The sequence below is a fragment of the Xenopus laevis genome, chromosome 8S (assembly GCF_017654675.1).
Source record: "Xenopus laevis strain J_2021 chromosome 8S, Xenopus_laevis_v10.1, whole genome shotgun sequence".
In the NCBI taxonomy this organism is placed as follows: Eukaryota; Metazoa; Chordata; class Amphibia; order Anura; family Pipidae; genus Xenopus; species Xenopus laevis.
Window position 1 is genome coordinate 2401003 of NC_054386.1, and position 27370 is coordinate 2428372.

At 40.1% G+C, this 27370-nt stretch overlaps 1 protein-coding gene across 4 annotated transcripts in view; it reads left to right on the plus strand.

Annotated features, from left to right (window-relative positions):
- ryr3.S (ryanodine receptor 3 S homeolog) overlaps nt 1-27370 on the plus strand; it is a 254374-nt gene that overhangs the window by 216640 nt on the left and 10364 nt on the right. For all 4 annotated transcript variants that reach the window (XM_041574388.1, XM_041574389.1, XM_041574390.1 and 1 more), the window contains exons 89-99: nt 7801-7859; nt 8872-9043; nt 11562-11648; nt 13147-13362; nt 15233-15363; nt 16769-16811; nt 19752-19879; nt 22824-22884; nt 22968-23114; nt 25485-25619; nt 26339-26495. In XM_041574388.1, coding sequence (XP_041430322.1) covers nt 7801-7859; nt 8872-9043; nt 11562-11648; nt 13147-13362; nt 15233-15363; nt 16769-16811; nt 19752-19879; nt 22824-22884; nt 22968-23114; nt 25485-25619; nt 26339-26495 — 1336 coding nt within the window. The remainder of the gene's footprint in view (nt 1-7800; nt 7860-8871; nt 9044-11561; nt 11649-13146; nt 13363-15232; nt 15364-16768; nt 16812-19751; nt 19880-22823; nt 22885-22967; nt 23115-25484; nt 25620-26338; nt 26496-27370) is intronic.

Consider the following 27370-nt stretch of genomic DNA (forward strand, 5'->3'; position numbering starts at 1 on the left):
TTTGAATTTGCTCTGGTTCTAACAAACAGTTTCTGTAGCCCTCTTTCTGTTTTTTGTCTCTTGTAGCATGAGTATGTTATTTGCCATTTATCGTGTTCTTTTTATCCATGAATTCTCCTATTGCAGCTCCTGTGCATTTTTTTTTATCATATAATATCAGAAATGTTCTGAAAAAGGAAAATGTCATGTGAGGAAATGTGGATAATCAGTTGCGTACATTTTTTGAGATAATGAAATAACTATTCAAGATCTCCCTCTAGGCAATCTGTCTCTCTATATGCAGGAGCCTGCGTCCAATTTTTACTGATAGAAGGCCAGTTAACTTTGGTGTGTGCTCCCTTTTCCTAGAGAATGTATTAGAGCTAACTGTCTTTCAAAATAACTGACTCTGCCACTAAGCCTTCATCTAGAGAGACAGATTGCTGAAAAGGGGACACTAAATAAAAATTTGCTCTTTTCCTTGAAATGAAGATTATATAAAAAGTGTCATTTTAGTTTCAAGATAGTTCCTTTTTAACAAGTATTTACAATGTGTTTTACAATATAATGGTGTCCACAACGAACTTATAGACTGAGAATGTATTAGAGCTAACTGTCATTCAAAATAACTGACTCTGTTACTAAGCCTTCATCTAGAGAGACAGATTGAAAAGGGGACACTATGGGGCACATTCACCAAGCTCAGGTGAATGAATAGAGGGGAAAAAACTTGAATTTCAAGTAGTTTTTTGTGATCCTCGACTGAGTAGAATGATTCGAATAGATTGAGCGAAAAAAACGCTGCAACTATTTGCCCATTCGATAGTCGAAGTACTGTCTCTTTTAAAAATCATTCGACTGCCTACTTTGCCAGATTAAACCTACCGAATTGCTTTAAAAGCCTATGGGAAAGTCCTTCGATCGAATATTCGCCCATTCGACTATTCGCCCGAATTCCGTATTCGATTCTATTCCCCAGTCGAATTTCGAGGGATTTAACCCCTCGAAATTCGACCCTTGACACATCTGCCCCTAAATAAAAATTTGCCCTTTTCCTTGAAATGAAGATTATATAAAAAGTGTCATTTTAGTTTCAAGATAGTTCCTTTTTAACAAGTATTTACAATGTGTTTTACAATATAATGGTGTGTCCAACGAACTTATAGACTACTACATTCAAATACTAACCAAAACAGGACAGGCCCGTCTAATAAGAACTTGTTTTTCTAAGGTACTTTTATATAGCAGATGTGAAGCAGAATAAATTACCTGTTAAAAATACAACGTATGTGCCCAAAGTATAAACACACAAAAACAAATTGCTATAAATCAGGAAAGTTCTGTAGTTTCAAACTGTATTAAAAGCCACAGAACAGAAAAACCAAAGAGAGGTTGATTGAGCTCATTAGTTATGGATATAAATCCAGTTTGGACCATTCTGCCTCCAACTATGTTGGTCCGGTGTTTGTTTCAACACTATCTTGAGAAAAATTCATCATGCTGGATGGTGTGAAGAAATGTATGTAGTGCCGGATGTTTTTTCAGAAATAAGTATGAGTTTTTTCTGCAATTTTCTTGTTTGATTTCGGTAATACTGGATAATAATTCAATGTGTAAGGGACTTTCTTTCCTTCCAGGGCTGACTTAGCAGATAATATGAAGAAGACTCCTATGTTATGGCAATGGGTTGTAGAGTTGGCAAAGTGTTATGTCTGATTCTGACTCGAATGTTCTACTTGTGTTAAAATTTGAAACCCAACTTATTCTGCTGTTCCTTTTGTATTTTCCCACTCAATATCTTGCAAGTATTCTTAATTTCTGCTTGTCAAACTGGAAAAAAAAAATTTTGTAGCAAAAGGAAAATTTCAATTTGTCTTATATTTAGGCCTGATCGTCTGGTTCACTTCAGCAAACTTGTCAGTAAGGAAACAAAATGCCATTGGTTGATCCTTGGTATGATCTTGGTATGATCTTGGTATGATCTTGGTATGATCTTGGACCTTGACAGTCTCCCCATTCAGATGAAATATCATATTCTATTAATTTATTCATCCAACCATTTTCCAAGAACATTTCCATTGTGTTTCATACTTCTTAGCTTTCAAAATCATCAGTCTTACCTAAAAGTCTTTGTAGCTGCTATTAATAGTATCCTTATAACAGAGAACTTAGTCGTGTTCCCACATCCCAGTCCTACGATATCGGTATCATATCCCAGTGACATCATCAGGGGCACACACCTGTTTCCACCTGTCTGTTTTTTTTACATGGACTGGCTGGTTCAAATCTGGCTGTGTCTCAAAGGTCTGAAATCTGGACAGATCTCTGCTTTGATTGACACAATATTCAGCCAAACACTGGCTGCCACATCACAGTCCCACCCCTGACACCACTGCATGTCCATACACTTCATCAGTTGTACCTCTGAGTTTATTAGTGTTGCCCCCACACATAAACATTTGATATAGATCAACTGAAATGTTGTTACCACTGGACATATCTATACCACACTGATGCTTATTCCTTTCCTGGAAACTTCCAGACATTCAAGCCTTAACAGGGTCATTATGAAAGGACAGAACTTGCAGCAAGGAGAGAGTTGTTATCAATTACTATGGGCAACTTAAGCCTTCCCTTAACCAGTGTAAGTGAGGTGTAGCAGATAGATTTGCCTGACACTCTTGTCTCCTGGATTTTCCCTTAGATGCTTTGTGACTACAATGTCCCCTCAATGTGATGTGATTGTGTCCCAGTCTGGACATAAAGTCCTGCTTTTTCTGCCAGGAGACAATTGTGTTTACCATTATTAAGGGAACTCTTCAGCCAAAACCACTTTGTGCAAGGTTTGCCACCACTATGACAAGCATATGCCTAAATGTTTCTTGCAAGCCACTGTCCTGACCCCTATTAAAAAGAATGTATTTTTTAAGGAAAAACCAAACAGTTTGCAGTTCTCCCCTCAAAAATTACCTACCTGTGTGTCTTTCTCCCTCTCCTTGTACAATGTGCCTCCACCAAAGGTATTTGTGTGACTGGTGAAGCAATGAATTTACATGATGGTTTCTGTGGATAAGAGTAGCTGTTACTGTTGGTGAAGCAGCAGTATGCCAGGTGTAAATGCATAAGGTGTAAAAGTATCTTTTGTGTAGATAGAAGAGTTGTGTATATAGGAGAGTTGTGTAGTTGTGTAGATAGATAGGAAAGTTGTTGTGTAGATAGATATGAGAGTTGTTGTGTAGATATATAGGAGAGTCATTGCGTAGATAGGAGAGTTGTGTAGATAGGAGAGTTGTGTAGTTGTTGTGTAGATAGATAGGAGAGTTGTGTAGAAAGATAGGAGAGTTGTTGCATATGTAGGAAAGGCGTTGTGTAGATAGGAGAGTTGTGTAGATAGGAGAGTTGTGTAGTTGTTGTGTAGATATATAGGAGAGTTGTTGCATAATTTGGAGAGTTGTGTAGTTGTTGTGTAGATAGATAGGAGAGTTGTTGTGTAGATAGATATGAGAGTTGTTGCGTAGATAGGAAAGTCGTTGTGTAGATAGGAGAGTTGTGTAGATATAAGAGTTGTTGTGTAGATAGGAAAGTTGTTGCATAGATAGGAGCATTGTTGTGTAGATAGGAGAGTTGTGTAGTTGTTGTGTAGATAGATAGGAGAGTTGTTGTGTAGATAGATAGGAGTGTTGTTGCATAGATAGGAAAGTTGTTGCATAGATAGAAGAGTTGTTGTGTAGATAGATAGGAGAGTTGTTGCATAATTAGGAGAGTTGTGTAGTTGTTGTGTAGATAGATAGGAGCATTGTTGTGTAGATAGGAGAGTTGTGTGCAAACATTGTGGTGGGTGTTATGCTTCTCCATAGAGTGTTGCGACTCCCTAGACATCTCATTTTAGGCATGTGTGTGTAGGCGGCAGCCATTAGTCTCATTAGTTAGTGATGGAGCTTTGCCTTGTGTTTATTACGTGTGTTTGGGTGTCTGAGCCTCCGGTACAATTATACGGCGGCTTCCCATGGCATTTTCTTTTCAATGGTTTCCAGGGAAACAGACTCGCCGCATGTTTCTCTCCCTGGATGAAGCCGTTTCCCTTGGAAATATTTACTCCATGTTCCCAACTGAGCACAAGTGATTATGATGAAAGCCCTAAATGTAAGAAAACATCCCATTCAGAGGGGCGGCTGTTTATAGCACAAGTGGGAACACTGCATAGAAATTCTTTTATTCACTAATCTAATTACAAAGGCCTTGTGTAGAAATGAATTGCAGACTGGTGGCCTAATCAACATCATTAATTATACTTTTATTCTGGATGTTAATTATTAGTCACTTGTGAGGCACCGGAGAGATCCACTCGTCAGCACTCCAGTTTCAGCTCAGAGAAAAGAAAGTCCTACCCTAAGGAATAGACCAAATTCGATTCAAATTTGAAAAAAATGTGAAAATTTTAATATCGAAATTTATCATGTACTGTCTCCATTCGCCATCTAAAACCTGCCGAATTGCTGTTTTAGCCTGTGGGGGACCTCCTATTTGGAGTCAATTGGTGGCTTCGTTCGAAGCGTACAAATCGAAGTAATAGCGCATTCAAAAAAAACTTTGATTTGAATGCGCTATTACTTCGATTCCTACGTTTCGAATTTAAACTAACACGGACTGTTTACCCACAAAAAAACTTTTTTTTTTAATAAATTTCGGTTAAATTCGAAATCCGACCCTTGATAAATCTGCCCCTATGTGTAACACGCTCATTGTACTCCTCATTGCTTTCCCTTCTTCTGCCCTTTATTAGTTTCTCTTTTTTTCATAGCTGCTTCTATACATCCGCTGTTTTGCTCTGTCTATGCTCACTCTCAATATAATATATATGTATATATTTTATCCTATGGGTAATTGTTCATTTCTTTCTCTTTATTTGTCCATTTCCTACATTATATATTTCTTTCTCTGCCCCCTCACACTATAATTCTGTTGCAGCCGTCTCGTCTGAATTCCAACCCATATTATCCCTGAGCTGATGTGCAGCCTGTGTCTGCCAATATTACTAAATGTAAATGGCTTTGTATTTTCTGTATTTGTCACACAATAGTGTAGGATATCATGCATAGACATTAGGTCCCCCATTCTGGAGGAAACACAAGATTTTGGGGTGCTACACAACTTGCCTTGTCACAAAATGGCACCTGCCTGTTTACTATGATTGTGATTTCCAAGACGGAGGAAAAAAATTTAATATATATATATATATATATATTGTAATTAAAGTTTATTTTGCTCAGCTGACATGATAGAAAAGAGTTTGGAATTATTTCTTAGGGTGACAGGTTCCCTTTAAAATGGTAGTGGATCTTTCCTCCCATTTGATGCCCAAACACCTCCCTGCTGCACTATTTTGGTTTCATTAAAAGCAACTTTCTTGCGTGTCTTTGCCTTCTTCAAATCATGTTGAACGAGCAGTCATATCACTCTGATATATATCACACTGATTAATACTACTCTATAGGATTTCTGCTGAGAACTGTGCAGGAGATGGTCACACAAACATATGCACCTTAGGTGGTCAGCAGTTATCTGTATGTAGCCTAAATCTGCTTGCAGGTCTCTCTCTTCTGCAGCTGCAGGACTCTCTTCCTTCTATTCCTCTTCTAGCATATAGTTACGTGCCACATCTCACTCCACTTGTAAGCCAGCTGTTGGAGATCATGATGATTATTATTATTACTAAGTGCAAGTGTTATGTGTTAATAAAATTATTGAGAGTTGGTAGAAAAAAAAAGAAGAGGTAGTGAGGTGAAAAAGGAAGCGAAAGTTATGTGAAAAAGGAAGAGAAGGTGAGGTGAAAAGGAAGAGGAAGTGAGGGGAAAAAGGAAGAGGAAGTAAGGTGAAAAATTAAGAAGGGTGAGATGAAAAAGAAAGAGGAAGTCAGGTGAAAAAGGAAGAGGAAGTAAGGTGAAAAAGGAAGAGAAGGTGAAGTGAAAATGGAAGAGGAAGTCAGGTGAAAAAGGAAGATGAAGTAAGGTTAAAAAGGAAGAGGAAACAGAGGTGAAAAAGGAAGAGGAAGTCGGGTGAAAAAGGAAAAGGGAGTCAGGTGAAAAGGGAAGAGGGAGTCAGGTGAAAAAGGAAGAGGAAGTAAGGTGAAAAAGGAAGAGAAGGTGAGGTGAAAAGGAAGAGGAAGTGAGGGGGAAAAGGAAGAGGAAGTAAGGTGAAAAAGTAAGAGGGGTGAGGTGAAAAAGAAAGAGGAAGTCAGGTGAAAAAGGAAGAGGAAGTAAGGTGAAAAAGGAAGAGAAGGTGAAGTGAAAAAGAAAGAGGAAGTCAGGTGAAAAAGGAAGACGAAGTAAGGTTAAAAAGGAAGAGGAAACAGAGGTGAAAAAGGAAGAGGAAGTCGGGTGAAAAAGGAAGAGGGAGTCAGGTGAAAAAGGAAGAGAAGGTGAAGTGAAAAAGGAAGAGGAAGTCAGATGAAAAAGGAAGATGAAGTAAGGTTAAAAAGGAAGAGGAAGTCAGGTGAGAGTGGGGGAAAGAAGCAGAGGAGTGAGGGACAGTTTAGTAGAAACGACAGTGTTGTGAAGCATGAAATTGTATACATAAAAAGGAAAATCTTGGCTAAACCTTCCATATTCCGTGCCTTTATATTTGAATTTTTAAGATAAATAATAATGTATGTTCATGATACTGTATACATTCATATACATTCCTATATTGAATTGCCATTCTAGATTCCTATAGTTGGGAAACAGAGAGAGTCATTGCCATGAGCTGTACTCCAGTCAATTCCAGAAAAGAATAAGAGCATTAATTGTGGTTTCCCAAAGGAAAATCCCAGCAATCGTGTAGCCCTGTTTGTATTTGGATATTGTGCATGAAGGGGAAAGTGAATTAGGAAAGACTAAATGACGACCCTTGTATAGAATATATTTAATAGAGACATTGCAGGGCTTTTAATTACAATTCTTACTCTGGTGCTTGTGTGTTACTATGGGGCTGGTTAAGTTCTACCAAACAATAAAGAAACCTGCATCTCACTTCACTGTTTAACAATTCCATCAGGGACATAGGGAAGCGAATAAACTTTACATTTTGAAAAATAAAAGTAATTATAAATCATATTCAGCCTGTGTAAGGAACACGTTTAATTAGGTGCAAGAGCTGTCATTTTTTTTTTATTAATTGAGGGAGAAAGCAAGTGTCAGAAAGTCAATGGGGGTCATTTATAAAGTTCGCGCAGCGCATATTTTTCGCAAATGGTTGTATTGCGCATGTTTTTTGCTGAGCGCTAATATATTGCACTGCTCTGCCCGTCTTTCCGGTTTTTGCGAATTCGCAGTGTGAATAAATTTTCGCAAATGGCGCGCAAATGAGACAGGAGTTTGCGCGAGCGCACCCAATGTGCGAGGTTGTTGTGCGCGAAAATAGCGTTAAATTCGCAGTTTGCAAAACTGTTTTGCGAATATTTTATCCGCCACCAAAGTTGTGGCGTAATTGAGTCGCAGAGTGTGCGCATAAAGATTCGCAATTTGCGAATTGTGACATATTTATAAAGCCCCTTTAGATATTCGCATTGTGAATAAAAAATTCGCAATTCTGTATGCACCCTCTTATTCAGCTTTATAAATATAACCATGTGCAGGGCAAATATATTCACTTTGCGAACCAATCTGCCCTGCGCGAAGTTTATAAATGACCCCCAATGTGTTTTGTCATGTCACTATTACTATCAATGTATGTGAATGTCAATGTGCTTCCTCCCCCTCCCCCTTTACATAGCAGCAAAATAGCCGAATTATTTATAATAATCTCAATGTGTCTATAATAAATGTTTGCTTGTGATTACAGGCTGCTGAACTGGCAAAAGAACACGAGGAGCAAACTAAGGCTGAATGTGAGAAAGCAGAGTAAGTGATTTTTCGAGTGCAGTAACTATGCCGATTTATTCCCATGGTTCATAAGTAAACTAGTCACTGGGGGTCATTTATAAAGTTCGCACATCGCAAATTTTTTCGCAAATGGTTGTATTGCCCATGTTTTTTCCTGAATGCTAAAATATTGCACTGCAGTTATTTATATATATATAAATATATACACACAGGTATGGGATCTGTTATCAGGAAACCCATTATCCAGAAAGTGCCACTTTACAGAATTGTCTCCAATAGACAATTTTAGATTTTATCCAAGTAATCCACACTTTCAAAAATGATTTCCTTTTTCTGTGTAATAATAAAGCAGTCGCTTGTACTTGATCCAAACTAAGATATAATTAATCCTTATTGGAAGCAAAACCAGCCTATTGGGTTTATTTCATGTTTACGTGATTTTCTAGCAGATTTAAGATGAAGATCCAAATTATAGACTCCATTTTATCCAAATAATCCACATTTTTAAAACTGATTCCCTTTTTCTGTGTAATAATAAAACAGTCGCTTGTACTTGATCCCAACTAACATATAATTAATCCTTATTGGAAGCAAAACCAGCCTATTGGCTTTATTTAATGTTTAAATGAATTTCTAGTAGACTTAAGGTATGAAGATCTAAATAACAGTGGCACTTGACATTGAAAGGAGAAAACTGAAATGAGTTTTTATTTTATAATCCAGTGTCCATTAGATATTAGTAGCACCTAGCTGTTTGTTTTTATAACCTTCTGTCTCTGTTTAGATTTCTGATCCCTGAATGTTATTTTATATTGGCAGTTTACCATTCATTACTGCTCCTTCGGTGCTCTATGTATATGAGCAAAGAAACGTAAATGTGTTTGATCCAAGCTCCTATCTGACAGTATTCCCGTGGTCTTTTTTTTAAATAGTTTTTATTTTGTTTCACAATAATTACAAAGAAAAAGCCACATTTGGGCCTTTTAAATGTTTCACTTTTATCATGCGGGGCCTTTGACTTCCTTCTTAGCCTGGAAGACGGTGAAAAGAAGGACAAGGTGAAGGCAGAGGAACAGTCCGAGTTAGTGGAAAGTAAAGGGAATATAAGTAAGAAAAAGAGAAGGGGACAGAAGAAAGAAGAGTCTGAAGCATTTATGGCCAACTTCTTGGCTGGTTTGGAGATCTATCAAACAAAGATGCTGGTAAGAGACAACCTTGACTTTCTCATGTTTTCATTTTTGGATATATATTGAATTTTCTTGAGCCTAAAATGTCAATGAAAAATGTTCCCGCATTGCCTTTCTCTAGACTATATTATGGGCAGCACTAGACTTCCATTCACACACACACGCTCACTTATGTGCCCAGTAGAATTCTGCAGCTTTCAGCTCATGAGTTTTTTTAGAGAGGGAAAAAATGTATCTCGAAATCTCACTCTTCAACAGGAAAGCTATTTTTGTCCTCAAGATTGAAAGACATTTTATCTTTAACTTTCAAATTGCCCCCTAAGGGTCAGTTTGTCATTTAAAGTGGACCTGTCACCTACACATAAAAAACTGCATAATGAAAGTCCTTTCCAAATTAAATATGGAACCCCAAAAAATGTTTTCATTAAAACATCCATACCTGTTATAAAGGTGTTTAAATATCTAAACTGTCAATCAAATATTACCTGCCCCGCCTTTATGCCCGTGACATAGAGGAGGGGCAGTCAATTACTTTCACTTTCCATTCAGCACTTCCTACATGTCACTGCTCTCCTCACATTCCCCCTTCCCTCCTCAGGCTCTATAATTGTGTAGGGCACTGCACATGGACATTAGGTCCCCCATTCTGGTTCATACACAAGATTTTGGGGTGATCCACAATTTCCCTTAATAACCGTGTCCACAAAATGGCAGCTGCCTGCTTGCTGTGATTGTATAATTCCAAAACAGAAGGAAACAAAATTTAAATAATAAATACAGTGTTAGTAAAGTTTATTTTGCTCAACTAACATGATAGTCTGAGGAAGTGCCCAGTGTTTGGGGCACGAAACGCGTTAGTTCTTCGCACTCCCACTCTTTATGTAGCACTATGTATGTTTAAATAAAGCCACTTATTGATATTAATCCTACCTCCTCCCGTGGATATGTCTACCTGCGCTGCCAGCGGATATTTTGTTGGATGCATTCAAATACTCGGCTGAGAGTTACTGAGATCCCGCGATAGCTGCGGTGGACGAGGAAGAGAGGAAGGAGTGGGGAGAGCTCCGCTATCGACTCCTCTTCTACTATCGGTCTCAACTAACATGATAGAAAAGAATTTGAAATTATTTCTTAGGGTGACAGGTCCCCTTTAAGCATGTGACACAAATAGTTATTGCAAATGTGTTTCTTTGTTGAGAAATCAGTGTGGATGTTAATTAGGCTGCTAATACAAAAAGAGGTAGCCTGATGAAGGCCTGTGAAGCCGAAACATGTTGTGCAGTTAATGTCTGCAAATAAAGAAATGATCTTTTAAACTAAAGAAACAAGTGCTCTCTGGCTACCTCTTTTTGTATTAGTAACCTTTGGCACTCCAGCACGGGGATTGCAGCGCGTAGAGAAGCACACCCATACGGATGGATACATAAAGGACCCTTTTTATAGTTGGTTAATTAGGCTGCCTTGAGTGCAGTTTCATTAATTAAAGAGAGGTTTGCATAGGTCCTTTTGGTTGTATTATTGTACACTCCATTGCATTCCCTAGATATCAAGTGCAACGTCCAACTTCCACAACCTGATGCTGACAGGCCTACGATTCTCCACATTGCACTCAATAGTCGACAAAAGCTGGAGGGTCCAAAATATTAGCAGGGCTAGAGGAGTCTTTGTGCCAGTCTAATGGGCAGTCGAGTACCGGGATCTTCCCCCAATCCCAGAGGCACCATCGACTAATAATTATCAAAAAATATCCCATAACAAAAATCAATGTATATGAAACACTCATATTATACAATGTACATACCTAAGGTGGGTCAGTATGTTCATTGTTTATTATGAGTGTTTAATAAAACATTGATTTTTATGGACTTTGAGATATTTTTTGATAATTAAAAGCTGGAGGATGGCTAGCTTGGTAACCCTGTTTTGTGGTGTACAATTGAATATGAAACATTCAATTTTTAACATTAAATACCACAGGCATAGAAGAGACCAGTTAAACACAAGAGGCATGTCTGTGACTTAACTGTAGCCAATGAGATGCACAATATCCAAGCTACACTGCACCATTACAATTGTCCACTCAGATCTCAGACCTGATATTTTATACTGAGCAATTTGTTTTTAACAATACAGGGCCTGTTATCCAGAATGCTTGGGACCTGGGGGTTTCCAGATAATGGATCTTTCCATAATTTGGGTCTTCATGCCTTAAGTCTACTAGAAATTCATGTAAACATTAAATAAACCCAATAGGCTGGTTTTACTTCCTATAGGGATTAATTATATCTTAGTTGGGATCAAGTAGAAGATACTGTTTTATTATTACTGAAAAAAAGGAAATCATTTTTAAAATGTTGTATTATTTGGGTAAAATGGAGTCTATGGGAGACAGCCATTCCGTAATTCGGAGCTTTCTGGATATCGGGTTTCCGGATAAGGGATCCTATACCTGTACCAATAATGAAGGCAAATGTTAATTATCTGATCTGATTGATTAAACTTGCTAATTGATTTTGCCTTTGTTTTATTTCAGAATTATCTGGCCAGAAATTTCTACAATCTACGGTTCTTTGCTCTGTTTGTCGCATTCGCCATTAACTTCATCCTTTTGTTCTACAAGGTAAAATGTATCGTTTCCCGTCTCTTGCACCCACAGCGGTCTACGTAACATCACTGTTAGAGCGCATTCCTTTGTTGGGTCCGTATACCGTTTGTCCTCTTGTGAGGAATATAATAGTTTCTTTGAGGACAGATATTTCAGAGTTTCTTCCCAAGACAGACTTTTATCTTAAGCTCCGCACTGCGTCTCGGCTGTGCTTTTTTTTTTCGGAAACAGCAGGTCCGTATCTCATTATGCGCCTTTACAGTTCAGCTTGGTGGGAATGAGCCTGAGCAATAAAATCTATTTCTTTCTAGTTTTCCAAATTCAGTGTCTGGCAATTCAAAGTCTGAATTGTCTGAAGAAGAAACTTACACTATCTGATCTTTTCAGCTGTTACTGTATTAGGGTCACGGCACACACTCAGATTCGGGGAGATAAGTTGCCCGGCGACAAATCACCTCTTCTTTGGGGCGACTAATCTCCCCGAACTGCCTCCCGTTGGCTAGAAGTTCAATTGTCGGCGGGATGGCACTTGGAGCGTTTTATTTTCCAAAGTCGCCCGTATTTTCCTCTTGAGGCAACTTTGGCAAACGACGCACTTCGAGTGCCATTCCACCGGCGATTTTAATTCTAGCCCACGGGAGGCAGTTCGGGGAGATTAGTCGCCCCAAAGAAGAGGAGATTTGTCGCCGGGCAACTAATCTCCCCGAATCTGAACGTGTGCCCTGACCCTTACAGGATTTATCCACCAATGGGGCAAATTCACTAAGATGCGAAGTTGCGCCAGGCGCAACTTCGCCGCACTTCGCCAGGCGTAGTTTCGCCAGCGCTCCGCAAATTCACTAAAATCCGAAGTTGCGCTCAGGGGTAGCGTAAGGTTGCGAAGTTGCGCTAGCGTTGATTCGCTATGTAAAGCGAAGTTACGCTAGCGAAGGCTAATTTGCATACGGCGCCAAATTCAAATTTCAATGGAGGAATACGTATCAGCACTACAAATGCCTGGGAAACCTTCAAATCAGCAAATAAAAATTTTATTTTGCCCTACACATGTGCCCACTGTCTAGGTAAGTTGCCATGAGTCAGGAAATGTAGGGGGGAAGGAGGGGAGCCCCAAAAAAAATTTCGATCTTTTTCAGCCTATCACCCATAATTTTTTTGGGACTTAGAAAAATTTTAGAACTTTTTTTGAAACAATCCCTATCTACTCTATTGCGCTTCGCCAGGTCTGAGGTGGCGAAGGAAGTCTAGCGTAAAAGGTAACGTTCAGTACACTGCGCAAGTTAGTGAATTTGCGTAGTTACGTCGCTAGCGAAAATTCGCCAGGCGTAAGGGTGCGAAGTAACACTAGCGAAACTACGCCAGCGTTCGTTAGTGAATTTGCGCAGTAACGAAAATGACAAACGCTAGCGAACTAACGCTAGCGTTCGGCGCTTAGTAAATTTGCCCCAATATGTTAACAGTGATCAAACACAAAGGTGCCCATCTAAGTACAGTGACTGATGCTCTGTTTTTATAGGTGAATGAAGAACATTCCAGTGAAGACTCAGACAACGATACAAACTTATGGGACACATTTCAAGAAGAAGAAGAAGAAGAGGAAGACGCTAATGAGGGGGCTGTATATTTTGTTCTGCAGGAAAGCACAGGTTACATGGCTCCAACACTGTGCATATTGGCTGTGATGCATACCATTATCTCCTTCGTCTGTGTCATTGGATACTACTGCCTAAAGGTACTTGTCCTATAATAATATATATATATATATATGCATTTTCATTTAAAGGAAAAACTAATATTAAGTAAGCTTTATCAGAAAGGTCTATATAAATACACCAGTAACCCCTCAAAGTAATGCTGCTCTGAGTCCTCTGTCAAAACAAACAGCACATTTCTTTCCTTCTATTGTGTACTCATGGGCTTCTGTATCAGACTTCCTGTTTTCAGCTTAAACCTCCAGGGCTAGGGCTTGAGCATGCTCAGTTTGCTCCTCTCCTACTCCTCCCTTTCCTGCTGTAATCTGAGCCCAGAGCTATGAGTGAGAGACTCAGGCAGGAAGAGATGTCACACCAAGCTAATATGGCAGTTGATATCCTAAACAAACAGAGAGCTTCTAGAGCTGTCTAGAGCTCAGGTATGGTAAAGCATTCTTCAGAATAAATATAGTCTTATAGCTTGTAATATTGGCAATAAACTACTTCAGTAGCTTTCCTTCTCCTTTAAGAAGAGGACTATTTTAGGTGGCAGTCTTTAAATCTGATGAGATCAGAAAAAAATATCAGTGATATATTTGTCTTGAGTTGTTTTTAGTTTACATATCTGATATATTGGGGCTAAGTTTCTTATTAGCACTAGGAAAGTAACTGATGAGCCATCGTTCCATTGCAGTGTTTATTTCAGCAGCCAAAACAGATATTGTATTTGATAAACGATACTTTTCTAACCCTAGAAAATCCCATTAGCTGGATTCAGAGGCAGCCAGTCTCCAAGGACTATCATCTGCTCCTCCTGTATTTGGATATACATCACAGAGTTGATAATGAAAGTCTATTTATTTTTCTAGTAATAAAAAAAAAAAGAGATTTCCATTATAAATCCTGCTGTTTGATACCCGAGGGATTGATTGACAGTCACACTTATTTTCCTCGCTGAGATGCATTTGAAAGATTTAAAATAGACTATTTAAAGGGATCCTGTCATGGGAAAAAAATTTTTTTTCAAAAATCTGACATGGGGCTAGACATTTTGTCAATTTCCCAGCTGCCCCAAGTCATGTGATTTGTGCCTGCACTTTAGGAGAGAAATGCTTTCTGGCAGGCTGCTGTTTTTCCTTCTCAATGTAACTGAATGTGTCTCAGTGGGACCTGGATTTTACTATTGAGTGTTGTTCTTAGATCTACCAGGCAGCTGTTATCTTGTGTTAGGGAGCTGTTATCTGGTTACCTTCCCATTGTTCTTTTGTTTGGCTGCTGGGGGGAAAAAGGGAGGGGGGTGATATCACTCTAAAGGTGGCCATACACGGGCAGATAAAGCTGCCGATATCGGTCGTTTGGACCGATTTGACAGCTTATCTGCCCGTGTATGGGGGCTTCCGCTTGGCGCATCGTAATTTGATCGTTCGGCCATACGACCGAACGCTCGAATTACCCCCGATATAGCCACACAGTTTAGTGGCATATCGGGGAAAGATCCGCTCGTTTGGCGATTTCGCCAAACGAGCGGATCTTTAAGTCTATGGCCACCTTAACTTGCAGTACAGCAGTAAAGAGTGATTGAAGTTTATCAGAGCACAAGTCACATGATTTGGGGCAGCTGGGAAACTGACAAAATGTCTAGCCCCATGTCAGATTTCAAAATTGAATATAAAAAAATCTGTTTGCTCTTTTGAGAAATGGATTTCAGTGCAGAATTCTGCTGGAGCAGCACTATTAACTGATTCATTTTGAAAAAATGTTTTTCCCATGACAGTATCCCTTTAATTTACTGTGGATGCATTGATATCAGAAATATTCACCAGACTCCACCTTTCCCTTGCTGTCATAGGGTGTGAATAATAATTATTAATGTAAACGTAATACATTTACTGTCCTCCGTCTGTCCGTAAGGTTCCTCTGGTGGTATTTAAGCGTGAAAAGGAAATTGCTCGCAATGTGGAGTTTGAGGGCCTGTACATCACAGAGCAGCCCTCAGAGGATGATATAAAAGGGCAATGGGACCGACTTGTCATTAACACCCCGTAAGAAACCACTTTTCTTTCGATTTTGTATTTATCTAGTGGAAATTAGATTTTTTTTTTATTTCATGCAACTCTATTCAATCCTATAAAGGCCATGTCACTTGGCAAATGTTACTCAAACTGCTCAAGCCCCTGGGCTGGGACATTGTGGTATTTGGGAGTAATGGTGGCCATAGACGCACAGATAATATCATATGAAATGAATTTTCGTACGATATTCGGTGCATGTATGGCGGGAAAAGAGCCGACCGATATCGGCAGAAGTCTTGGATATGGGTCGATCGGGCTGGATGGAAAATTTTGATCGGGTGCCTTTGAAGGAAACCAAACATGGGCCATTGTTAGTGCTGAATGGTCAGATACAGGTAGAATTCTATTGTTTCTATGGGGCAAATTCACTAAGCGCCGAAAATGCGCTAGCGACGGCTTTGCCACACTTCGCCAGGCGTAGTTTCGCCAGGGCTGCTCAATTTCACTAAGATCTGAAGTTGTGCCCAAGGAGGTGAACAGTAGCGAAGTTGCACCAGCGTTAATTCATCAAGAAAAGCGAATGTAACGCTAGTGATGCCTAATTTGCATACGGCGCCAAGTTAAAGTACAATGGACGTATATGTAGCAGCATAAACTACATTACACTACACAAGCCTGGGAAACACTCATTAAATAAAATAGAGTTGTTATATTGCCCTATATACGAGCCCACTGTATAGTTTATGTTCCATATGTTAGGAAATGTAGGGGGGAAGGAGGGTACTCCAAAAAAAAATCGATATTTTTCAGCCTATCACCCTGAAAAGTGTAAAAGACGCCAGCGTTTTTTGGAACTTAGAAAAAATTCCAACTATTTTTGAAAATCCTCCTATCTACTCTATTGCCTGGTCTGAGGTGGCGAAGTCAAGTCTGGCGCAAGAGGTAACGTTCAGTAAAATCCGCAAGTTAGTGAATAAGCGGAGTTACGTCCCTTCGCCAGAGAGCACCTTCGTCTGGCATTAGGGTGCGAAGTAGCGTTAGAGTATGTCTACTTCGCTAGGGAATTAACTCCCGTTAGTAAATCGATAAGGGCTAAAATGACGTCACGCTGGCAAATTTTGGCTAGCGTTAGCCACTTCGCCCCTTTAGTTAATTTCCCCCATATTTATATCTGACCATTCAGCTCTACACGTGTGTATTGAAACCAACAATCTTTCTTGGAAACATCTTTTCTGTCTATGGCCACCTTAAACTTCTATGGACTTTTGAAACATACCGGACATCTTCCAAAAGTCAATATGTCGATTTACTGATCCCCCATTTATACCTTTACAAGAAGCTGTGAGACATAATACTTACAGGCTGTAGGAAATGATTTTATTCTGTATTGTGCAGCACAGTATTCTGGGTAACAATCCGTTTTATTATTTTGTAGGTCATTTCCTAATAATTATTGGGATAAGTTTGTGAAAAGAAAGGTGAGTATTCAAGTTTCCTGCTTATGTTGCTTTATGGAATGGTAATGAATACACATATATATATATATATACATACAGTATAGCTTTAGTTTGTTAGTCACTGACGTATTCCCTCATTTTATTTATGTAAAAAAAAAAGTACAAATGTTTTCCAGCTATGCTTTAGACTGCCCTCATTTTTTAGGTGACTGCTGCTTTAGACTGCCCTCATTTTCCAAGCGATTGCTGCTTTAGACTGCCCTCATTTTCCAAGCGATTGCTGCTTTAGACTGCCCTCATTTTCTAGGTGACTGCTGCTTTAGACTGCACTCGTTTTCTAGGTGACTGCCCTAATTTTTTAGGTGACTGCTGCTTTAGACTGCCCTCATTTTCCAAGCGATTGCTGCTTTAGACTGCCCTCATTTTCCAAGCGATTGCTGCTTTAGACTGCCCTCATTTTCTAGGTGACTGCTGCTTTAGACTGCACTCGTTTTCTAGGTGACTGCCCTAATTTTTTAGGTGACTGCTGCTTTAGACTGCCCTCATTTTCCAAGCGATTGCTGCTTTAGACTGCCCTCATTTTCTAGGCGATTGCTGCTTTCGACTGACCTCATTCTTTAGGTGACTGCTGCTTTAGACTGCCCTCATTTTCTAGGCGATTGCTGCTTTAGACTGCCCTCATTTTCTAGGAGATTGCTGCTTTAGACTGCCCTCATTTTTTAGGTGACTGCTGCTTTAGACTGCCCCCATTTTCTAGGCGATTGTTGCTTTAGACTGCCCTCGTTTTCTAGGCGATTGCTGCTTTAGGCTGCCCTCATTTTTTAGGTGACTGCTGCTTTAGACTGCCCTCATTTTTTAGGTGACTGCTGCTTTAGAGTGCCCTCGTTTTCTAGGTGACTGCCATAATTTTTTAGGTGACTGCTGCTTTAGACTGCCCTCATTTTCCAAGCGATTGCTGCTTTCGACTGCCCTCGTTTTCTAGGCTATTGCTGCTTTAGACTGCCCTCATTTTTTAGGTGACTGCTGCTTTAGAGTGCCTTTGTTTTCTAGGTGACTGCCCTCATTTTTTAGGTGACTGCTGCTTTAGACTGCCCTCATTTTCCAAGCGATTGCTGCTTTAGACTGCCCTCATTTTCTAGGTGACTGCTGCTTTAGACTGCACTCGTTTTCTAGGTGACTGCCCTAATTTTTTAGGTGACTGCTGCTTTAGACTGCCCTCATTTTCCAAGCGATTGCTGCTTTAGACTGCCCTCATTTTCTAGGCGATTGCTGCTTTCGACTGCTCTCGTTTTCTAGGCGATTGCTGCTTTAGACTGACCTCATTCTTTAGGTGACTGCTGCTTTAGACTGCCCTCATTTTCTAGGCGATTGCTGCTTTAGACTGCCCTCATTTTCTAGGAGATTGCTGCTTTAGACTGCCCTCATTTTTTAGGTGACTGCTGCTTTAGACTGCCCCCATTTTCTAGGCGATTGTTGCTTTAGACTGCCCTCGTTTTCTAGGTGATTGCTGCTTTTGACTGCCCTCGTTTTCTAGGCGATTGCTGCTTTAGGCTGCCCTCATTTTTTAGGTGACTGCTGCTTTAGAGTGCCATCGTTTTCTAGGTGACTGCCCTCATTTTTTAGGTGACTGCTGCTTTAGACTGCCCTTGTTTTCTAGGTGATTGCTGCTTTAGACTGCCCTCATTTTCTAGGTGATTGCTGCTTTAGACTGCCCTTGTTTTCTAGGTGATTGCTGCTTTAGACTGCCCTCATTTTTTAGGTGACTGCTGCTTTAGAGTGCCCTCGTTTTCTAGGTGACTGCCCTCATTTACTAGGCGATTGCTGCTTTAGACTGCCCTCATTTTCTAGGCGTTTGCTGCTTTAGACTGCCCTCATTTTTTAGGTGACTGCTGCTTTAGACTGCCCTCATTTTTTAGGTGACTGCTGCTTTAGACTGCACTCGTTTTCTAGGTAACAAGGTAAATGTTCAGAAAAGAATGGGCTCGTTGAGCTCTCCACATTTTAATCATTCTAACATCCTCCAGCTTACGTTACCATGGATATTTAGTCTGGCGGAAGAGATGTTAAGTCCCAGATGAGCGTCAGGTGAATTTACTGTTCTGAGACACTGGCTGATCCTGTTGGCTTTGGCTGCACTCAAACAGTTGGCCCTGTTCTCATTTTTGCATGAAAAGAAAGTTTTCCTTTAGAAACCAAAGAAATCTGTGAAGCATGACCAATGTAAGCGCTGGAGCCTGTGTCTCTATATCCACAATTCCTTAGCTTCTATGTGCAATTATTAGGAATGCGCCCAATACCTATTTTCAGGATTTGGCTGAACCCCAAATCTTTTCATAAGGATTCAGGAGAATGCTCAACCGAATACGAACCCTGGAAATGGAGAGGGAAATAAATCGCATGCGGAAAAAAATTGAACCCCTTAATCACGTGCCCTACATCATATTAAGGGTTTGGATTCAGTTTGGCAAGGCTCTTGGATTTGACCAATTTTGATTTCTGACAAAATAGGCTTGGATTTGGCCGGATCCCAACCCAAATCCAGGATTTGCAACAATTCTAAAATATATCAATTAAATCAGGGTCACTCCATATAGATGCATTAAATGTACAATCACTGCAATCAGTGCTGCCCTTCCAGATGGATTTTCTATGATTGTCCCTGATTTTTCAGATTATCTCTTAAGATAAAGATTAATGATGATGTTTTTCATACATCCTTCTAATGTTTTGTTAATGAGCATCTTCAGTCAGAGCATTTATTTCTTATTGCAAATTCCTAGTTGTCCCTGTTTAGTTGAGCGAGTCCTGATTTGTTGGTCCATGAAGTGCTGGGCCATAGAAGCAAATGGTTGTGGTTTGTGCAGACATGGAGCATTGGGCAATGCTGTTCCGCTGGAAGAGTCTTATTGAAATGTTTCTTAAAGGAAGATCTGTACTCAATCTGACACTCTCTTTGCTTAGGTTATCAACAAGTATGGAGACCTGTATGGGGCTGACCGAATAGCAGAGCTCCTGGGTTTGGACAAAAATGCCCTAGATTTCAGCCCAGTGAAGAAGACCAAACCTGAAGAAGGTTCACTTGTATCTTGGTGTGTAAATAATATACATTACTCTGTTTGTTACATTGACATCCAACTGGAAAATTATAACTCCCTGTACCTCCCAGTGTAGAATACACAGGACCGACTCTCTTTGCTGGGCCATTGCTGTAGGACAGTGATCCCCAACCAGTAGCTTGTGAGTAACATGTTGCTCTCCAACCCCTTGGATGTTGCTCCCAGTGGCCTCAAAGCAGGAGATTATTTTTGAATTCCAGGCTTGGAGACAAGTTTTGGTTGTATAAAAACCTGGTGCACTGCCAAACAGAGTCTCAATGTAGGCTGACAATCCACATAGGGGCTACTAAATGGCCAATCACAGCCCTTATTTGGCACTCCAGGAACATTTTTTCATGCTTGTGTTGCTCCCCAACTCCTTTTACTTCTGAATGTTGCTCGCGGCTTCAAAAGGTTGGGGATCCCTGCTGTTGGAATTGAGGAAGAGTTTTCCACATTGACTTCACACACACATGGAACAGATCTATACAGTGTTTTGTTTTTTGTTTAAACACAGATACCTGTTTATTTGCTTGAACTTGATCTATGAGATGTTCACAGATATTCTAGTAATTAGTAGTTGGGAACAGGCAGGTCATAAGTAACAGTCAGCAGTAATACTCACTAGCAAGTGTCCAGTTCCCAGAGTACAAGGCCCTCTCAGTATTGGGATTTCTGTCGCCCATATATGTAACAGGTTGGGTCAGGATCTTCCTAAACCTTCCCTTGAGTTACTATCCACTGGTTTCGGTATCCGTGCAAGGGGTCCAACTCCCGGTAGGCACAATATATTTAGACTCTTTATCTTCAGGTGGGGCCCCCGCTTGTGGTATGGAGGAAGGGATTACCACTTGGTAAAAGCACACACGGTATTCACTCTTGAATAACATTTGAGTGCCAGTGGTTCTTTAAAACAGCAGAACATTAATGAACGATGGTTCACTTCTTAATACTCAGTCACATATTCAAGGTGTAGGCTCAGAAAGCACAAAGCAAGTAGTGGCAGCAGGTCATTTATACACAATTGTATTACTCCCGGATACTGTCTGATACTTTGTTAGTCAGCTTTCCTGCCTTTGGTGCACAATCCCCATTGAAGGTGAATCACACAGCTGGCTCTACACTCCAAGGATCTCTTCATCCCTGATCTTAACTACTTGAGTCCCTAACCTGGCGGCAATGTCACCGCAGGATGATAACCCTTCACTAAACTCCTCGTTGGAGCCTTGGCTGCTCACTAACCTTCCTGAACTTATCTGTCACTCCTATAGTGACAGATTCTGACCTGACAGTTGCTTGCTCCTATACTGAGGCCTACCTCCACCTCAGGCCCTAGCAGCAACACAATGGGTACAATGGGTGCATTGGAAAGAGGCAGAACACATGGCAACATCCCTTTTTATAACCTCTGTGGAACTACTCCCCCTCCCCTATGGGCCTAGCTTGTCAACTAAATCCCTGGGGTATAGAAAAACCTTTACCCTTTTATAAAATATAATATTGACATTCACGGGCCAGTCACTCAACTGCCAGCAGAATATTTTCACATAGGACAAAGGAAACAGCTTCCCTTGTGTAACCGAGGACCCAATCTTGGTGTCTAAATTATGCCCAGAGAAACAAAGGACCTAAAGGTTATCAAAACCATTACCCTCCTACATATATATGAGTCTTTATGATGGAGGGTGACACTCAAGGTACTAACCCTTCTGCTGTCTATAATGGAGCTTCTGGCTGCTGGGTCTAAATAGACAGAATCGCATGGTGCCTCCCATTTTAAAGTCACGGAACAATAAGGACCAATAAGGAAATACTAGTGCATTGCTTAAACTGAAAATTAATTGACATCTTTTGTGACAGTCAGGAATGTTTAGTTAAATTGGGAATACATATCCCCCTCCCAATTCTGAAGCAACCATGCCCAGTGATTGGGTTATCCATTAAGGGGATATCTCTAAGTAAACGTGAGCAATTCCTTTTCCCTTCTACATTAGAAAGGCGCTGCTACATATTAAGTTCTGTCTCCTCTTGTTCATCCCTGTAATTGCACATTCATTTTTACAAAACAAAATAACATCTTTATTTGACTGCACGCAATGCTCTTTTATTCTATTATTATCTGACATTCACATGCCTCTCATTTACATACAGTCATTAGCCCTGGCGTCTGGCACATTTAAGCTGTTTGCATAACATTGACCCCGAGGTGCCATTCTGGGACAAAAATCTCCATATGATTTCAATGTAAAATTCCCAGCTTTGAAATTATTATTTTTTTTTTTTTTTACAGTATGATCATAACTTTAAATAGCACTAAATTCCCAAATATCAATCCAGTTTATTAAAGAATTTGTGTGAACTGATTATAGATTAATGGTTCAAAAATGCATGAATACATTTATTTCCATATTATGTATATTTATATACACACATGCATGCCTTTTCATTAGAGCAGATGTATAATATAGTAGCTTTGTTTCATAACCTCTAAGGGACAACTATTTGATAAGTATAATAATAATAATAATAATGCAACATGCTATCGCAATAGTCTGGGAGTGTCAAGCTGCTCTTCTACAATAGTGAACATTGAAAGCCTTATACAAGCCACTAGTGATGGGCAATTTTGTCTCCTTTCGATTTGCCGCAAAATTTCCTGTGAAATTCGCAAAATGGGCAAAAATTAACAAAGGGCGAATTTTGATGCCGGCACCAAAATGACGACATTTGGCGCGCATTAAAATCATTGGCGTCCATTTACTTGTCGTCGGCGTCAAAAAACATTGATTAGCCGGTAAATTTTTGCAGCAATTATGTGAATTTATTTGCTGTGTCAAAACACGGAAATTCGACGCAAATTCGCCCATCACTGCGAGCCACACGTATCCCTTCAGCTTATTTTGTGAGATACTTGATGGAGCCTATTTGTCTCCTACAGGCTCAGTTCCATCGATACGAAGTATCACATCTGGAAACTTGGCGTCGTCTTCACCGACAACGTATGTATGGTGCTCGTTGCCCGAAATGTAACACTAACCTTTTGTGTGACGTGAAGTTGAGTCTTTTCTTTGTTTTCTTTTAGTCATTCTTGTATCTTGCCTGGTACACCACCATGTCTATCCTGGGACATTACAACAATTTCTTCTTTGCCGCCCATCTGTTGGACATTGCAATGGGCTTTAAGACTCTGAGAACTATTCTTTCTTCAGTAACTCACAATGGAAAACAAGTAAGTATGTAATTGGTGAGAGGTATTTAAAAAAGTATTTTTGTATTGTTACGGGAAAAAGAAAGGTAGCGTCTGATGACTGTCTTTGTTACCGGTTGTATAAATGGTATAGTATTTCAGGACCGCCATTAGAAATCACAGGTCCCCATACGACAAAATTTCCTGGGCCCCCTGGCCTGCGCCCACCGCAAGCCCCACCCCACAGGTCCGCCCCCCACCCCACAGTATTGGTGGCTAGGGTTCCCACATGTTAATAAAAAATAAAATGATATTTGTGGTCAGGGCCCCCCATAAAAAACATTTGTTGCCAGAGCCCCCCCATTAAAAAATATTGGTGGCTAGGACCCCACACGAGAAAAAAAAATTAGTGGCCAGGCCCCCCCCCCACATTATAAGAAAATTGGTGGCCAGGGCCCCTTAAACGTCCATGTCTTCCCGAAGTAAGCAGCTCTCAGAAAGGTGGGGGGGCCCGGCTAATCAAGTAAGTGTGGCCGGCCCCCCTTACCCTCGGGCCCCCTACAACTCTCCCCCCCTGTCGGCTGCCCTGAGTATAGTACAGTATATATACTACAGGTATTGGACCTATTATCCAGAATGTCGGAACCTGGGGTTTTTAACGGATCTTAATTTGCATAATTTGGATCTTCATACCTTAAAGGACCAGTAACATCAAAATAGTTTTTTAAAAAAATTTGTTAGTATACAAAAACACCAAGACAAATGAAACTTTAAAATCACAAAGTCTTTATTAAGAAGAACTTACTGAAAATCCGCTTACAACCGGGCGACGATCCATCGTGCGGCGATCGATTTCCCCTCACTGGGTATCTCCTATAAGAAAGGCAGGGAGGAGAAATCGAGTGCCGCATGATGGATCGCGATAGCCTTTTCTGAACAGGAGCACAAGTGGCGTTTCGGAAAGTTATTTCTTAATAAAGACTTTGCAATTTTAACGTTTTATTTGTCTTGGTGTTTCTTTTTTTCAATGTATACTAACAAATTTTTTTTTTTTTTTTTTTTAAATTGATGTTACTGGTCCTTTAAGTCTGCTAGAAAATCATGTAAACATTAAATAAACCCAACAGGTTGGTTTTGCTTCCAATAAGAATTAATTATATCTTAGTTGGGATCAAGTACAAGCGACTGTTTTATTATTACACAGAAAAAGGGAATAATTTTTTAAAAATTTGGATTATTCGGATAAAATGGAGTCTATGGGAGATGGCCTTTCCGTAATTCAGAGCTTTCTGGATAACGGGTGTAATATTGGTGTGGAGGCCCCATTTCACCTTGGAAATGACGCCCATAAACTTGTATGGCGCAGCGCGTGTCAAAAATAATTTGCCACGTGTCAAGGGGGTAAATTTATCAAAGAGTGAAGTTCCGCCACTAGAGTGAAATTCCGCAGCTCTCCATTTATTTCTATGGGATTTTGAAAGGCGTATTTATCAATGGGTGAAAGTGAAAGTTCACCCTTTGACAAATACGCCTATAAAAATCCCATAGAAATGAATGGAGAGTGGCGGAATTTCACTCTAGTGGCGGAACTTCACTATTAACTTCACTCATTGATAAATATACCCCATAGACTTCAATGGGCGTCAGCGACATTTCGCCAGCGGCAAATTTTTGGCGAAATGAAACGGGTCAAATTCGCCCAAGCCTACTCTTATATAAAGTATCTCATTGTTATTGCCCTGGAAGTCTGCAAGTTACTGTACATTTCCACTAACAGTCTCACCTTTCACTTGCATCTTACACTCGTAAGTCAACAACTTGCCATGTAGATATGACTTTAACTGCACCCGCCTGTCACTGAGCACAAGTTGGATTTTGGTCTGAAAAGGAACAAGGCACTAATAAAGTTGGCCATTGACGTAACAAATACGATCTTTCCTGGAAAAGATGTTTCCAAGAAAGATCGTTTGTTTCAATACACACGTGTAGAGCTGAATGGTCAGATGTACATATAGAACAGTGATCCCCAACCAGTAGCTCGTGAGTAACATGTTGCTCTCCAACCCCTTGGATGTTGCTCCCAGTGGCCTCAAAGCAGGAGCTTATTTTTGAATTCCAGGCTTGGAGGCAAGTTTTGGTTGTATAAAAACCCTGTGTACTGCCAAACAGAGTCTCAATGTAGGTTGACAATCCACATAGGGGCTACTAAATGGCCAATCACCGCCCTTATTTGGCACCCCAAGAAAATTTTTCATGCTTGTGTTGCTCCCCAACTCCTTTTACTTCTGAGTGTTGCTCACGGCTTCAAAAGGTTGGGGATCCCTGATATAGAAACAATAGAATTCTACCTGTATCTGACCATTCAGCACTAACAATGGCTGAATTTTTTCCATGTTTTCCTTCCTTCCTCAGTTGGCGCTGACAGTTGGACTTCTAGCCGTCGTTGTTTATCTGTACACTGTCGTGGCCTTCAACTTCTTCCGCAAATTCTACAACAAAAGTGAAGACGAGGATGACCCTGACATGAAGTGTGATGACATGATGACAGTACGTATTATCCTATGATGCACGGCCTACAAGAAAGTGGCATTTATTCTTACAATAGAGACATTGAAAGTGTTTTTAAGCAAAACTTTTGTACAACCCTGCGGTGCTATTACTTGTAGGGCTGTGACACAAGATATTTGATATGTAGATAATTGCCATGGAGCTCTTCTCATTGCCAACACAATTTATACACGGATTCCAGAATGGTCATAGGTAAAACCAAGATGTTTGGAGCTGTATTTGTCTGGTGAAAGCATTAGAAGCTTTTAGTGTGAGTGCTGTGAACCAGAGGTCTACAAAAAGAAATAGTTAATGCTCGGCTGCTTCGTACTACAAAGGTGTTTTTTTGCCCTGTGTTCTCATCTCTACAATCCTGAACAGAGGAAAAAAGCATCTTGTACTGAATTCTCTTCTATTGTATTTTTTGGATAGTTTTGATAAATATTACCCCACCTCAAATACTTTTTGGGTGCAAGGCCACCGCTTTTTAATAGCCTTCAGTGAGGGAAGCCTTAAAGTTTGGGAACTCGGCTTGTGTTCTTATTTCAAGCTTTCACACGCTCATTTAGCTGAAAATATACTCAATGTTACTTTAATGACCGTTCCAAAACAATATTTATACTGTAGATACACAACAAGCTACAGGGGTGATCCATTCCTTCTAGTTAATTGGTAATAATCTTAGTGGCCAGACAAAAATGTGCTTGTTCTTCCCACAGTGTTATCTGTTCCACATGTACGTGGGCGTCAGGGCAGGAGGTGGCATTGGAGATGAGATTGAAGACCCTGCAGGAGACCCCTATGAAATGTATAGAATTGTGTTTGACATCACTTTCTTCTTCTTCGTTATTGTCATTCTCTTGGCAATTATCCAAGGTTAGTTAATTACGTATGCACTTGCCTTATTATCTCTCTTTTTCTTTCCTGATTTATTGTATACATGGAAGAAACATTAGTTAAATTGGCTTTGCCATCTTCTAAGATGAAGAGCTGCCTATCTATTATTAAGCTGTTGCTCGAGTCAGCGGCTGCTGTGAGCTAAACTTCTTACTCACTTGCTTTAATCCCTTGGCCTTTTCCTGATGAGCCTTAATAGGTACAAACTGCCCATTTAGTGGCAAGTCTAAACTGCTAAAGCTCTACTCTCGAAGCGTTAATGGCGGAGCTCACTCGGACCAATGTGCCGTCCTGCTCGATAGCTGCTCTCGCAATATGCCGGTCACTCCTCGCCGGCTACTACATCAAAGCCACAGACCGATACCAAGGCGCTTGATAAGTGCCCAGCTATGGGGCATGAAACGTGTTAGAATTGTACACCCTCAATTGTCATCCCTCCTATGTGTGAATAAAGCTGAACATTGATGTTAATTGTGCCGGATTCCTGGTATTCTTGATCTGCGCCTTGGTAGCCGTCTGTGGCTTTGAAGTCTAAACTGCTGAATGGAAAACACAGAGAGAGAGAGATTCCAAATGCCCAAATATGACCATTAAAGGGGACATTCAACGTCTTTTTTTCCATATGTTCTATAGAAAAATATTATCATAGATTTTGTGCAGGGAACCTTAGTTACATGTTTATGTCTGGGCTGGGACACAGCAATATAGTATGAAATATTACTAAATAAACAATATTTGAAAAAAAGGATTCATTTATTAGCCAATGCATGGCCAGTTGAACTTTGAAAGAACATCAGATATTGAAGTGATTTCTCATGATTCCCTTGTGTGACGGCTTCATTTCCCTTTGCCAC